The sequence below is a fragment of the Populus alba genome, chromosome 9 (assembly GCF_005239225.2).
Source record: "Populus alba chromosome 9, ASM523922v2, whole genome shotgun sequence".
Taxonomy (NCBI): Eukaryota; Viridiplantae; Streptophyta; class Magnoliopsida; order Malpighiales; family Salicaceae; genus Populus; species Populus alba.
In genome coordinates, this window is record NC_133292.1 from 4077780 (window position 1) to 4094000 (window position 16221).

General features: G+C 35.3%; 1 protein-coding gene across 4 annotated transcripts; it reads right to left on the reverse strand.

Moving 5' to 3' along the window:
- Positions 1 to 437: 437 nt before the first annotated feature.
- LOC118053699 (abscisic acid 8'-hydroxylase 2) lies at positions 438 to 5718 on the reverse strand. 4 transcript variants are annotated; one of them, XR_004688420.2, is made up of 8 exons: positions 5207 to 5711; positions 4733 to 5051; positions 4459 to 4608; positions 3969 to 4220; positions 3541 to 3630; positions 3245 to 3341; positions 2456 to 2574; positions 438 to 739 (listed from the first exon to the last, which is right to left on the reverse strand). XR_004688420.2 is itself a non-coding variant. In XM_035065028.2 (8 exons), the coding sequence occupies exons 1-8, from the start codon at positions 5440 to 5442 to the stop codon at positions 631 to 633; spliced, it is 1461 nt and encodes a 486-aa protein (XP_034920919.1). In that variant the 5' UTR covers positions 5443 to 5681; the 3' UTR covers positions 438 to 630. The 4 variants fall into 4 exon arrangements, 3 of the variants coding, with proteins under 3 accessions (XP_034920919.1, XP_034920921.1, XP_034920920.1); XM_035065028.2 differs by having other exon boundaries at positions 3156 to 3341; positions 5207 to 5681; XM_035065030.2 differs by lacking the exon at positions 2456 to 2574 and having other exon boundaries at positions 5207 to 5718.
- Between the last annotated feature and the right edge of the window lie 10503 nt (positions 5719 to 16221).

The window sequence follows — 16221 nt, forward strand, 5'->3', positions numbered from 1 at the left end:
TTCCTTTCATCACATGCATGGTCTGCTCCACCGTGAACAGCTAGCCCGACGTGGAGCTCCACCGAGCACACAAACCCAGTAATTCCACGTGGCGCAAAACCAGTTGATTATCTTTGCCAGTGTTATCTTTCTCTGGGTTCTTTGGAGACCAGAGGTGCAAAAGAAAAAATCTATGGACATGATAACTACTTCATTCACCATTCAAAGCCACATACATTTGATCCTCGAAATACACGAACTCGTGTCCAAAAGCTCAAATTCATAGTTCAAACAAACCTTTCTTTCTTCCTTTATTTCTTTTGTTCCCTGTTTTCAATTTCTTTTATCATTTCTTTTTCGTTTTTTCTGCAATCAATTATATGTTACAAGACGTCAAATTAATGGCAATTAGACGTGAGGATGCTCTTGACATTGACTTGACAGCCTACGTACCTATATTAACAAACCATACACAGCCCATCAAATTAGAAAATTAAGGATCCCCAACAACGATTTTTAACAACCAAAATAAAACTAGAGGGAAACAAACAAAAAAAGAAAATTTAAAGAAGAAACTCAATGAGGCCATTTTGCTTTTTCTGGCCTCATTGAACAGTTCCGATCACTGTTGAGAATCCGATTTCTATCCGATCAGGATATTGCTGCTTTGTTCCTGCGGTTCACCCTTATAGGTAGCCCCAGTTTGGGCACGGGGAAAGGGCCATACTGTATACCATCCTCGTCTCCCACAGTTTGCCACCTGATCATGCCAAGAGCACCACAAAATTACAAATCAAAACAGAGGTTTAAGCAAAGAAAGGTAAAGAAAATCAACAGTAGACGTCAAAATCTTGCAATGCTAATGTTAAAAAAATGAAAACAAATTAAATTTCTTTATTAAAAATTTGATCAATTTTAAAGTCTATGACCGTATATACATCAACCCTCTTTACCGTCAAGAGTAAAGGATATTTTGAATGAATTTGTACGTCATTTGAAACCAAGTTTTTCTACTAAATACTCTTAAATACACCTCTCATATTGGCAACCAAATATATTCATAAAAAATATCTTCTTTTGATTATCATTTTAAGATTCGAGCTTAAGAGATGAAGAGAGAAAACAACATTTTATACTATCTGATCTACTTTTCTAACTCACATGATGATCTAGTTTTGTCCTAATTGTAAAAAAATCAAAACAAAATAGAGACTGTAGATCCCAAAACAGAGAGGACAAGAGAAGAGAAATTATGTGGCATGCTTTAAAGGTTAAGAAGAAATTAAGCTTGTGGTGTCAACTAATCCTGACTCCGTTCATCGGTGACACGCCATTGAATTTGTCTATAGCAATTAATTTCTACAGCTAGCTCGTAGCCATTTTGATTTTTAAGACCGCGTAGCTGGCAACTGTGTCGCTTGCTAAGTAAAGACTAAAGGAGTGTGTGTAATTGTGATTTGCGTGCTTCACTACTATTTTCCAAGAGCTGCTGTTGATGTGGATTAGAGCTATATATAGATACGAGAGGAAGCCAAGTATTTTTGGACTAAAATATTTTCTGGGATATATATGCACATGTGGTAAAGAAAATCTCAGAAAATATTGTATGGCGATCAGTATATCGATCCTATACCACATTAATGCAATATATGATCATGTATAAAGCTTACTCGACGTATCAAGATGTTAGGTTAAGCTAACCTAACATGAGTATATATATATATGTGACATCCTCGCGTTAATCTACAAGCATGCAATTACATATACATACACCACTCAGCCATTATCAACTGCTAGCTGATCCTCTAATTCTAATTCTAACTCATATTGGATGTCGTGTGAAGGTCATAGACTTGAAGTATACGTTAGATAGACATATCATGCATGAAAGCCATGCGTCTTGAGAATGATTCTGAATTCTGTTTTTGCTAGACTGGTATCCACTATTAGAATCCACTTGAACCAAAAAAAATATCTCTAAGACCGATGGCTTTTGCCTGTGAACAAGGACCACTTCCACGGCTTAAGGAAAGCCAAGAGGACCACCACAGCACCTCCATCAAAGCCTCCGGTCCCAGTCGACCAACAGTAGACAGAAGTATTTTTTAGGAGAACCTAACCTACGTGGCTCGACCTTTATCTCCCATTTCAAAACAAAATCAGTAGACATATATATATGCAAGTACTGTTTCCCCCCCTACAAGTGGGTGTATATTGTCGATATATTTAGAGACCTCTAGGACTGAAATAGCTTTATCAGTGAAGTTAATGGAAACTAGAAATGTCAACTCTCTAATAAAACATCGTACTCAGAACCAAACTCTATGAGAATATGCTGGTATTGTTAATCATAACGTTGTTTCTCTATGCTAGTTTCAACATAATGACAACCTTTCATATAAACTGTACTTAAGCTTGTTTTTAGTGCTCTTGATGTGTGCTTGATAGATTAGTTTGTATGAGGGGGGGGGGGGACCTGTAAGTGGTTGTGAGATGGTGCAGTAGAATGAGCATCTCAAGCTTGGCTAGCTCACTTCCTGGACAGGAGTGCACTCCATTGCCGAAGGGCATGTACGTGTTAGGTCTCGGAGGCACCTGCAACATCACAGAAAATACAATTTTCACCCCATTATATATCGATCTCTTAAGTTCCTTGCCTACCATCATCATCATCATCAACTACATAAACTCTGAATATATTTATCTTTTTCCACAAATAAGAGATGATATATCATATATGTGATTCCAAACAAGACCATACTCATCACACTGCTACAGTCACTGCTTGTGTTTGGTACTAGCCTACAAAAACCAACTCACGTGTTCTGATATTTAAAAGATTTCATGACCAGCTGATTGATCATCTAAATACAGGAAAGATTCACATAAACAAAATTGAAAAGGACATTACTCGTCAACCAGGATAATCTAGCAATTATTAACCTTATATTTTCATTCAGAAACAAGATAGAATGTAGCAGTGCATGACCCACTTCATGAAATTTGGTCAGTGACTCAGAAACACAGTATGCAAGGTCGACACACACACAAACACATGTATATACAATAAAAGGTAACCTACATACATACATATATATATATATATATGTGCATGTATGTTTTTGGTATGTAGCTAAGTGTACGGACGCAAGTGGATTAATAATTCTGGCCCTCACCTCGAATCTTGAAGGATCAAATTTCTCGGGTTGAGGGAAAAAATCTGCACAATGATGAATGCTTCTAAAGAGAGGAAGAACCTTCCAACCTTTGGGGATAAAGTAGCCTTCAAACTCAACATCTTGAACTGCTTCTCTGAACGTGAAAGACAGTATACTTGCTGTTCTTAGCGTCTCTTGGATCACCTGAAATATTTTTTTTATCCCTTCAATTAGAATTATAACACATTATAGTTATATGTAAATTAAACTAGTTTCTTTTGTTTGAAAACGAAGACTTTTTTTCCTTTTATTTTTTAATTTATTCTTACAATTCAAGTCCCGTAAAAGAAGAAGGATGATAATATATATATTAAGTTGAATTTGCCAAAATTGATATTTGTACCCGGCTAGTCAACGGCATGCGCCTTGTATCCTCCCACGTAAGCCCTCGATTTGCCTCTACTATTTTGCTTCTAATCACTCCATGTTCTCTCTACAACAAACAATTAATTTTTTGTATGAGTGATACAGACCACACAATACATAATCGATAAATCTAAGATTTGATTGCTTTCTGTGCCGCAAGCTTCTCTGCTCAAGGCATTGTTTTAATAGACCAATATTGATTGGTCATATACTAATAAATAATTAAAGAAATGAATCGGAAAAAAAAAATCAAGTTAATAAGACAGAAGAGTAGAAACATAGGAAACCAGACACAATTGTACAACCATTCAAAATAGTAAAATGCAGGTTCCAAAGAATGATACAAGAATGGAAGGAGGAGAAAGTTAAAAGGGATGGAGTTAGATTAACGTGGGAGAAATTTACCGCGACAGCTTCTAGTAAATCTGGATTATCATGCAAGTACTTCAAGATCCATGTCAGGACACTAGCAGTCGTGTCATGAGCAGCAAATATCACTCCAATTATATTATCAGCAATTTGAGAATCACTAAGCTGATTCAGCTTCTCGTGATCTTTAGCTCCTAATAACACTCCAAGCAATCCTCCTTCACGTCTCCCGCTTTGCCTTCTCTTCTGTATCAATTTCCTCAATGTCTCGTTGAGAAGCTTCCTTGCCTTTTCAAACAAACATATCAAAACCCAGCACTCATAATTATTACATTGTTATTTGTTTTTCAAAATCAATAAATTAATATATAGAAAAGTCATCATACACTATTTCTTCATTACTTTGTTGATAATACAATGTGTGCGCACTTGAGGACAACGTAGGATAAAGACACCGATTTAGCATGAAGCAATAACCACAGAAATTGAAGAGAGAGGGGACCTTGCTAGCTAGCTAGCTCCTTACTTTCATTGCTTTGTGAAAGGGTGTTCCTGGTAAATCAAGAGGCATAGAATTATATCCCTTCTCCAGGCACCGATACAGATGCTTAATCCCGTCCATTTCCATGTCTTGTTTCGCACCAAAGGCAGAAATCATTGCCACATCAAAAGCATACTAAAAGGGAGGGAAAAGGAAAAAGAAAAGTACGTTTCTTTTAGAATCGATCTTAATGGGACAAAAGTTAAAGTAGTAAGAGATAAATCTAGTTTTTAAGAAACCGACATGTATACATACATACCCTCTTCATTTCTTGCAAAGTATTAATAGTGTTACTCGTCCAAGTGGGAAGAAGTCTGAGGACAATTTGCTCGATCTCTGAGACAGACCCTCTTATAGCAGAGGGTAAAAAAGAGGCCTGCACCAACTTCTTGAGTCTTGAATGATAGGGCCCTTGATGAAAGAACAGAGCCTCTGGTCCTATCATCTTTTCTTTACTGGTCGGATATGTAGGCTTGAACAAATGAGCCCGTGTCACTAGAACAATTCTTGCTGCTTCTGGACTTGAAATCATCACACAAGGGCATCCCAATATGTGGGTCTTAAATATGTCTCCAAACCTACAAAATGAGCTTAATTATCGAGATCAAAAGAGAATCGAGCAACAAAACATATTTATACACGTAGGAGTATATTTATATGAACGTCAGGGATGTGCTTATATGTCTCTTTGATGCTATATATGGTATGTATATCTAGTGTAACTTCTGTATACCGTTTTTGCCTATTGGAGAAGAAGGAATTTGGATTCTCAGTATAGAGCTTGAGTGTCTCTCCAATATAAGGCCAGCCCATTGAGCCAGGTGGCAGGCGTTTGTCTTTAGGGTGATGCCATTGAAGAAAAAGAAGCAACAACGAAAAACAGCAGAACAGGACTGGTACCATCACAATAGCAACCTGAGAACATCGTAAAGTTGCCAAAGCAAAAGGTGTTGATAAACTAAGTTGCATGGTTGTAATAAAGAACAGTTAACGGAGGGGGAGAGAGAGAGAGAGAGATGTGGCAGAGGCTAAATTGAGCAGGTGCTAGTAGTGGTGACTTAGAGAGAGGGAGAGGCTAATGGGGGTGAAGTTGTGGGGCTTATATAGAAGGGACAAGGGGTTTGTAGGTGACAGGCGTCACCGCGTTTATGGAGCACCTTTCTCTTCATCTCCTCTCCCTTACAATAATTTTCCATTCTCCCTTTTGACTTGATACTACTGTTTCTATTTGGACACGTTCTTTCGGACGATGATGTACGGCTCACGCGATGAATACCTCCACCATATCCTTACGCATTCAACATTTGCCTCACACAAATCTTCAATTTCAACAACTAATTCTTATACTACTTGCTACTCACTCATTCTATCAAGAAAAGATGATAAATCATCCAGTACAAATGATATATCATGCAATAGCTAAGCCAATCATCAACTAATGATATCTTCTTTTTATATATAATAATGGATTGTATTAATTTTAAAAATTTATTTAAAGATAAACTCTAAAAAGTTATATATATATATATATATATATATATATATATATATATATTCTAATCATTTGTTTATAGAAAAATAAATGAGCACACACATGTATACACACACACATATATATGTGTGTACATACACATTTGTGTGTGTGTCGTGTGTGTATATATGTAAATAAAAGAATTTAATTTTTGTGTTCATCTTTTTTCTTTTTTTTGTATGAACTTAATTTTAATTTTAATTTCCACGAAAATGTTTAGCTTTTAATTGGTGAATTTTTTTTTAACGCTTTTCCAAATTATTTTAACCTAAATGATACTGCTCACGGATTACAAATGAAGTACTAATTAGAAATTAAAAACAAAGGAAGAAAATTGTAATTCACGCTCCTGAGTTAAAGCGTGGTTGTGTGAGTTAACTGCATATATACAAGGAAGGAAAGAGATGAGATTGCCGCCGTGATTACTCAAACCGATCGTCACCTGTCAGCCTTGCCGATCTTATCCCGGCGATGCAGTCTGAACCATTGTGTTAGTGCAGACGTGTAAGTAGCCAAGTAGCCAAGTTGCCTAGCTTGCCATGTCTTATGTTATCGATTTTACCAATTTGGACTTGGAGTTTTCACGTGTCACTATATTAGGCATATGTGTACCTAAACTGTACCCTCTCCGTCCGTACCTTTCAGAGTAAAATGCGGCCAGCTTTCCGCGAGTTTGGAAAAATGTTTTTCTGTTTTGAAATATATCAAAATTATGCTATCACTTCACCTGCAGCCGAGCGCATGTAAACCACTAATTTTATTTTAAATGGGTGTTTGGATGCATTGTAATGGTTTTTTTATAAACTATATTTTATTAGAAAAATATATTAAAATAATATTTTTTTTATATTTTTAAATTTATTTTTTACATTAGCATATCAAAACAATTTAAAAATATTTAAAAAACTTCAAATTTTAGTAAAAAATCAAGTTGAAATTCAACGTAAAACACACATTGAGAGAGAGCGCACTAAATTGAACGCATAAGATAAAGGTATTTAGATTTTGTTTGTTTTTATGTTTTAAAAATATTTTAAAAAAATTGAATTTATTTTTTAATTTTAGATTAATATTTTATATTTTTAAATTATTTTAATATGTTGATGTTAAAAATAATTTTTTTATATATATTTCATCAAAACCTACCTCTCATGAGCCAGACAACTTCCATGCATATGTCAAACGATGAAGAATAAAAGAAAGTTTTTATAATTTCAAAATATTTTTTTTTTTCAAAGAGTCCTTGCTAGAAAAGCATGCCGACAATGATTGTAGACACGTTTTTGTTTTTGTTTTTTGTTTTGCTGCAAATGAAGCTTTCTTTTCTTCCCTTTTGATTTGGACATACTACCTTGTAAGCCAAATATAGAATTCATAAACCATAAATAAAAGGTCGTAAGAATGAAAATGTTCAGTATAAATTAACTTTGTTGTTAAAATACACAATACTGCATTAACAATGTGAAAGCAGAGCATAAGTGAAAAGGTTATTATATTTGCATAATAAAAGCTGGGTACAAGTAAGAGGTTGTAGATTTCAATTCTATACAAGTAAAGCATTGTTTTTAAATCCAGCTTGGTTTAAAATTTGAATTTCAGGTTTTGACTGAATCGTCTGGGTTAATTTTTTTTTTAAAAAAATCAAAACAACGTTGTTTTAGTAAAAAACAATAAAAGTTAACGAGTTGCAATCGAATTTTTGATCGGGTCTTACCAGGTCAACCCGTCGGGTCAGCCAGGTCATACCAGATTTTTTTTTTTGTTTTTTTTTTTTTTAACTCGGTCTAATTCTAGTTTCAGATCAACAAGATTTTGAGTTAACTATTATGGAATATCTAAATATGGGATGAGCTGATTGTAATATTCCTATTATGGAATGTGAATATTCTTAGGCATATATTTAGGCATTAATTGTGGACATTAAGGGATTATAAAACCCTAATACAATACACGCAGACCTCAAGTTTGTGGCTGCAACATACATTCTCTACTGTTGCATTGTTCCATTGTTTTATCATGGTATCAGAGCAATAAAACAATCGAAACACAATCAAACAGAACACATGGCAGAATCCATGTCCGGCAGCAGGGTTGTATCTGGCGAGAATCGAAAAACGATTTCGCCATACGATATTACATCTCTTGATAATCCTGGGTTTACGATTACTCAGGTCCAACTGAAGGGGAACAACTATGAAGAGTGGGCACGTTCGTTCCGAACAGCCCTGAGAGCCCGAAAGAAATTCGGGTTCATCGACGGGTCTATTGCACGACCCAGTGAAGAATCAGAAGATTGGGAAGACTAGTGGACTATCAATTCATTGTTGGTGTCCTGGATTCGAAACACTATCGAATCCACACTCAGATCAACCATATCTCATGTAGAGATTGCACGGGATTTGTGGTTGGACATCAAAGACCGATTCAACATCACCAATGGACCTCGGATTCAACAATTAAGGTCCCAATTGGCCGATTGCAAACAGAGAGGAATGACTATCATGGATTACTATGGGAAATTGAAACAATTATGGGATGAGCTGGGCAATTTTGAGCAATTGCCGGTGTGCAAGTGTGGAAAGTGCACATGCAATCTGGGTTCAGAATTGGAAAAGAGACGAGAGGAAGAGAAGGTGCACCTGTTTCTTATGGGTCTTGATGAGCAGCGGTTCGGGACAACCCGATCTAACATCCTGGCACAAGACCCATTACCGGGGTTGCACAAGGTTTATTCCATCCTCACTCAAGAAGAACAGGTGAAGGGGATGACTCGAGGTAGAGAAGAACAAGGAGAATTTGTGGCTTTTGTTGCTCGCACCCGAACCGACGGACGACACCAGGGCTCCATGACTCGAACCGACGGGCAAGAGAAGGGGATCTGCTCGCACTGCCATAAATCAGGGCATGGAGAAGACAATTGCTTTGTCCTAACGGGATACCCTGAATGGTGGGGTGACAGACCCAGGGGAGACGAGAGAAGAGAGGCTGGCCGTGGCAGAGGGTACTCCGGTGGTAGAGGAAGAGGCCGGGGACACAGAGGAACCCACCGTGCTAATGCTGCTCTCACCAACATCGGGTCCAGCTCTGCCACTGTTGCAGACGCAGGAGGAAGCTCGTCGTTGTCGTTCCCAGGTTTGAGTGACGAACAGTGGGCAAAATTAAAGGCTATCTTGGGAGAGCCGAAGGAAATAACTGATAAAATGACCGGTAAGCTTAAAAATTTGTATGGGACAGTGACTGGTTCGGTCTGGATATTGGACACCGGGGCTTCTAATCACATGACAGGGTCCATTGAGGAACTTACTGATTTAAGAATAATTGATCAGTGTCCCGTTGGCTTACCAGATGGAAGTAGTGCTTTGGCGGTCAAAGAGGGAACAACAGTTCTTGATGGAGATTTGTGCCTTGCAAATGTTCTTTATGTGCCAGGACTTACTTGCAATTTAATTTCTGTGTCGCAATTAATTGATCAGTATGATTGTTTTGTACTATTCACTAAAAAATTATATGTTATACAGGGCCACACCTCGAGGATGCTGATTGGTGCGGGTGAGAGACGAGATGGACTTTATTATTTCAAAGGGATACCGCGGATTAATACAATGAAGATCAGTAATCGAGCGTCTCTTGATCTCTGGCATCAGCGACTGGGGCATCCTTCTCTACGAATAACAAAGTTAGTTCCCGAAGTTCATTCTAGTAACCAGGAAAACAGTTTGAATAAAAATTGTGATGTTTGTCAAAGAGCAAAACAGCGGAGAGATAAATTTTGTGTTAGCGAAAATAAGACCTTGGGTATTTTTGAACTGATTCATTGTGATTTATGGGGACCATATAGAACAGTTTCTTCATGTGGTGCTTCGTATTTTTTAACTATTGTTGATGATTTCTCTCGTGCTGTATGGATTTATTTGCTTGTTGACAAGAAAGAGGTATCTAGTATGCTTAAACAATTCTTTGTCATGGTTGAGAGACAATTTGCTCGGAAAGTCAAAATTGTCCGAAGCGATAACGGGACAGAATTTACATGTCTGAAATCATATTTCTTTGATCAAGGAATTATTTTTCAGACTTCTTGTACAAGCACTCCACAACAAAATGGGCGTGTGGAGAGAAAACATCAACATATTTTGAATGTAGCCCGCGCTCTGCGATTTCAAGGTTCTCTTCCAATTAAATTTTAGGGCGAGTGTGTATTGACTGCTGGGTACTTAATCAATCGGACTCCTTCCTTGATTTTGGATGGGAAAACACCATATCACGTTTTACATGGGGTGGAACCGTCTTATAATCACTTAAGTGTTTTGGGGTCTTTGTGTTATGCACATGAGAAGACGGGGGATAAAATGGCAAGTAGAAGTCGTCGGTGTATTTTTGTTGGTTATCCTTATGGGAAGAAGGGATGGCGCTTGTATGATTTGGAAAGACAAGATTTTTTTGTCTCTCGGGATGTTGTGTTCTCCGAAGATGTTTTCCCTTTTGCTCAAACTACTGATGGGCCTTCCACTTCTGACAAGGCCCACGATCTTATACCAGAGGATATGCTGGAGTTTGATCATTCATCTTCTAAGTCACTTCCAACTATTGCCCCATCGGCTTCTCCTCATCTAGAAGAAGAGGATAATCTATTGGGAAGAGGACATCGCCAGCGGTATCCCTCCGTCCGACTTCATGATTATGTCACCAACACCATTCAACTAAGTCCATCTCGCTCGCCACTCGACCCACTGCATCCTTCAGGTACACCCTATCCTTTAGCACATTATGTGAATTGTGACAAGTTTTCTATACGACATAGACACTTTCTTGCAGTCATCACAGCTGAGCGGGAACCCGTGTCCTATTCGGAGGCAGTCCGAAACAAAGGTTGGAGAGATGCCATGCAGCGTGAAATTTCCGCACTCGAAACTAATGAGACCTGGGTTGTTCAGAGTTTACCGGCTGGGAAGAAAGCTTTGGGATGCAAGTGGGTGTACAAGATCAAATATAATTCTGATGGTACTATTGAGCGATTGAAGGCTCGCCTAGTCATTTTGGGCAATCATCAGACTGAAGGCCTTGATTACACGGACACCTTTGCGCCTGTCGCAAAGATGGTTACTGTACGGGTATTTCTTGCTGTGGCCGCCGCGAAGAATTGGGCAGTACATCAGATGGATGTTCATAATGCATTTTTGCATGGTGATCTTCAGGAGGAAGTTTACATGAAATTTCCGCCTGGTTTTCGCGTCGGGACAACTGGGGCAGTTTGCAAACTTCGGAAGTCGCTTTATGGGTTAAAACAGGCTCCTCGGTGCTGGTTTGCTAAAACTCTCAACCGCCTTGACGAGCTATGGTTTCCAGCAATCTTATTCTGACTACTCCTTATTCACATATCTGCAAGGGGAAGTACAACTTAGTGTCCTTGTGTATGTTGATGATCTTATTATTGCTGGCAATCGTCCGGGTGATATACAGACATTCAAAGATTATCTCAGTGCTTGCTTTCACATGAAAGATCTTGGCTGCCTAAAATATTTTTTGGGCATTGAGGTGGCGCGCAATCCTGCTGGTTTTGTTCTTTGTCAATGCAAATATGCACTTGACATTATTTCGGAGGCCGGGTTACTAGGGGCTCGACCAGCAGCTGTTCCTTTAGAACAAAATCATCGACTTGCTTTGTCCACTAGTACAACATTAGTCGATCCGGAAAAATATCGTCGTTTGGTAGGACGATTGATTTATCTTTGCTTCACTCGACCCGAACTCTCTTATAGTGTGCATATTCTATCCCAATTCATGCAATGCCCACGGGAGGAACACTGGGACGCTGCTTTGCGGGTGGTCCGGTATCTTAAGGGTAATCCGGGTCAAGGTGTATTTATTCGTAGTGACAGTGATCTGCGACTACACGGGTGGTGTGATGCCGATTGGGCCGGTTGCCCCCTTACTCGACGATCACTTACTGGCTGGATAGTTTTTCTTCGTAATTCACCGGTATCTTGGAAAACCAAGAAACAACACATTGTCTCCCGCTCCTCCGCCGAAGCAGAATACCGAGCTATGCCTATGACGACATGTGAGTTGACTTGGCTTAAAGCTTTACTGGAAAGTCTTGGCGTCTCTCATCCGACTGCTATGTCCCTTCATTGTGATAGTCAATCGACTCTTCATATGTCACAGAATCCTGTGTTTCACGAGCGCACTAAGCATATTGAGGTTGACTGTCACTTTATACGTGATGCCATTGTGGCTGGGAGTATTACGACTTCATTCATTACGTCTTCATTACAACTTGCCAACATATTCACAAAAGCCTTGGGAAAGCAACAATATGAATTTTTATTGCGCAAGTTGGGCATCCGAGACCTTCATGCTCCAACTTGAGGGGGGGTATTATGGAATATCTAAATATGGGATGAGCTGATTGTAATATTCCTATTATGGAATGTGAATATTCTTAGGCATATATTTAGGCATTAATTGTGGACATTAAGGGATTATAAAACCCTAATACAATACACGCAGACCTCAAGTTTGTGGCTGCAACATACATTCTCTACTGTTGCATTGTTCCATTGTTTTATCATTAACTTGTTGAACTAGGTTTCAAAACTATGAGTAAAAATGAGTTAAAATAATAAAAGTGAGCACAAGTGAAACGGTACCATAGACTTGAATTCTGTATGAGTAGAACTAAATTAATTTCAACACATGTTAAATAGCTTTTGCTTTTCAAATAGCTTTTTGTGCCGAAAAGCATGTCAATAATGTTTTTTTATTTTTTAAAAATCAATTTTGACATCAGCACATCAAAACGATCCAAAAAGTACAAACCGCACTCAATTTTAGCAAAAAAAAAAAAATTGAATTTTGATGAAAAGCCGGTATGGCCGCAATGCCAAACGGGCAGAGTCTTTTCATTATTTTAAATTCAATCAATGGTAAATAATTGATGGTGTTTGGACATATGAGTTTATGCATGCTACTCATGATCTGAAATTAAAAGGAAAAATTTTCTGAAAGATTAATGCAAGTAATATTTTGTTATAATTAGCAACTCTGATATTAAATATAATTATTGATATTAGATTCAACACTGTATTATCATAAGCCACACTTCTCCAGCACAGAAACCCACCCAACACAATCTATTCTAAATCATATAATCATAGCGATAAAAGAGTTGCTTGATTTGCAACTGATATTGTATTTTCTTACTTGTTTCAAAAAATCCAAAAAAAAAATTATTTTTGATTTATTTGTGTTATTTTTTGCATTTTCAATATATTTTTAAAAGAGTTAAAAATTAAAAAAATCTACATTCAACGTGTTTAATTTTTAATATGCTCATTTCAAAATTATTAATCAATTTTATTGAGTCAATAATGTTGGTGTTGTTTTTTTTTTAATATATAAAATGAAAAAAATAAGTAACCACAATGATTTTTTAATTGTTGTTTTGCCAATATATATATATATATATGTGTGTGTGTGTGTGTACCACACAAAAATGAGGGGAGAATTTTTATGGAGGCCACGCCCGACAGTGTTACTCCACTTCCCAAAATCTTCTCGTACTGTTCCCATAATTTTAGTGTCAATTTCGGCATATCGTTGACACATCAAATGCCTCAAAAGGTCAATTTATACCCTCCAATTATTTTTGAACAAATTACTAATGTTGTTAAATTTTGGGATAAAATGTTTATTGTTGTGTATATTTTTGGATTGTTTGAATATTATTTGATTTAAATTGAATTATTATTTTGAATTTATAATTTGTGTTGGTTTGTACATTTATTTTTTGGATTGTGATTGTTAATTGAAATTTAATTTTTGATTCGTGAATTATGTTTAGGTTTAGTGTTTTCTTGTTATTAAGTTGAGTTTTATTAGTAAATAATGTATTTTTAAATTGATATCTTGTTCAATTTAGAACACATTATTGTGTTTTGCCAAGCGTGACTTAAGTTAAATGTTTGGAAGGCAATCTTGCAATTAATTTTAAATTCCCTACTTTTTTCTTACCCTAAGATAATTAATATTTAAAATCATGAATTATATTTAAAATCATGAATTACATGTGAGGCGCTTTTTATTTATTAAACAAATCGGTTCCTTCCACAAAAACAACAACAACAATAAAAATATTTATTTCAAAAATATATATTTTTTAATTTGCATATAGACAAGTATCTCAAAAATAAATTATATTTGCATATTTTATCATATTAAAAAAATCACAAAAATAATCTCTTTTTTTTTTACATGTATTTTTGGATTTAGTAACAAGTTTATTAAAACCCTGAAAACTTAACCTATATTTTAAAAATACAAAAAAAAAAAAATATGTGTTTGTCCCAATATCAAGGATTACAAATATACATAAGATGTATTCCCCATATTAAAAAAAATACAAAAAATATTTTTTGATTTTAGAATGATTAGGTTTTAAACCTGATAAAATAAAGATCTTTTTATTGAGAATAAAATTTTTTTAAAATATAATAATACCTTAGTTTATATCATGAAAACAAATAATGCACCGTATTAATAAAGTGTACTAGAGGTGATATGTTCTCCTTATACATAAGTCGTTCTTTTATCCAGATTTTGAGACCAATTAAGATTTTTAAAACCCAAAATACTAAGTGGGGACTCAATCTTTTTTTGTACTTATAAGAAATAAAAAATTCATTGTTCTTTCTCCATCACCATAAAGATCCTAGCCTAGAAAAACGATTGCCAACGTCGTACATGTGCAACCCTATTTATTCTCATATGAAAATTTTGGAATCATAATTGGGAACAACTCGGAAATGGCCTTATTAGTAAAATAGTTAATGCAATATCACCATATCCTTTTCAAGCTTTTTAATAATCAAATCTAGGAAAAGAACAATGCATTTTCAACAAATTCTAAATTCAAAGAGAACCCACCAAAAATTAAGTAACCAAAAGGCAGTAAACTTAATGTTGCAACACAAATCATAAGGACAATCAAACATATGTGAGAAATGTTTACAAATATATAAACTACATAATCAATACTTCCATTAACATCAACATCACAACTTGCTAATAATTAAAATAATAAATAATTATAATAATGATAATAATAACGGTGGTTATAATGATAACGATAATAGTTATAATAAAAAGTATAATAATTTACTTGATTGGAATGTAATACAAAGTCAGTTGTAATATAAATCATTTTTGTTTTCGCCTTTTAAATAGTTACTATCATCCACATATATCCACCTTTTTTTTTTATATATATGGATTGATTTCTTGCTTCTGCATGTAATTGCCATTAAAATAAAAATTTGATCTTGAATAGGTATACACACACATATTTATAACTTAAAAGTTATTTGATATTAAAAAAAAAAATACTAAAAGAGAAGGGGTTTATTCTATATCCCTATTCACAAAGCACTATTTATTTGAATAATTTTTTTATTTGTTTTTTTCTCAATCAATGATTTTTTTAAAAAAAAAAAAATCTTATCCTTTAATATTAAATTTATTTTATTAGGTTATCTCACTCTCAATACACGGATTGCAAGTTAACCCGGTCGACTTTGTTTTTTTAAAATTAATTTTTTTTTCAATTTCATCTTTTAATATTAAGTTGATTGAGAATTGAGCTTTATGATTTGTTTTCTTTACTTTATATTAGGTTATTTCGACCTCATGAACCGAGAATAGTGCTTAACAGGTTAACCTCAGTTGAATTAAGTTATTTTTTGTGATCTTTTTTTAATTTATTTTTTTTAATTTCATCATTCAACATTAGGTCGGTTGAGAATTGAGCTTTATAATCTGTTTTGATATACTTTATATGGGGATTTCTTAGTTTCATAATCAAGGTAGAAGATTTTGGTATTTGTACCTTTGTTAAATCGAGTTTTTTTTTAAGAGATTATTTCAATTTCATGACCTAGATCACATATTCTTTAATATTGTATTTGCTTTTTATTGGGTTGTCCCTGTCTCATTACCTAGATCATGAGGTTAGCAAATTAACCCAGGTTGACTAGACTTATTTTTTGTGTCATTTTTATTAAATGTTTCATAGATTTCATCTTTCAACATTGGGTTTAATATGATCAATTGATAATTGAACTTCATAATTTATTTTAATTTTTTTTATAGGATTATATCAGTCTCATGACTAAAGTCATAAATTTAATAGGTTAACATGGTTAAATCAAGTCAATTTTTTTTAT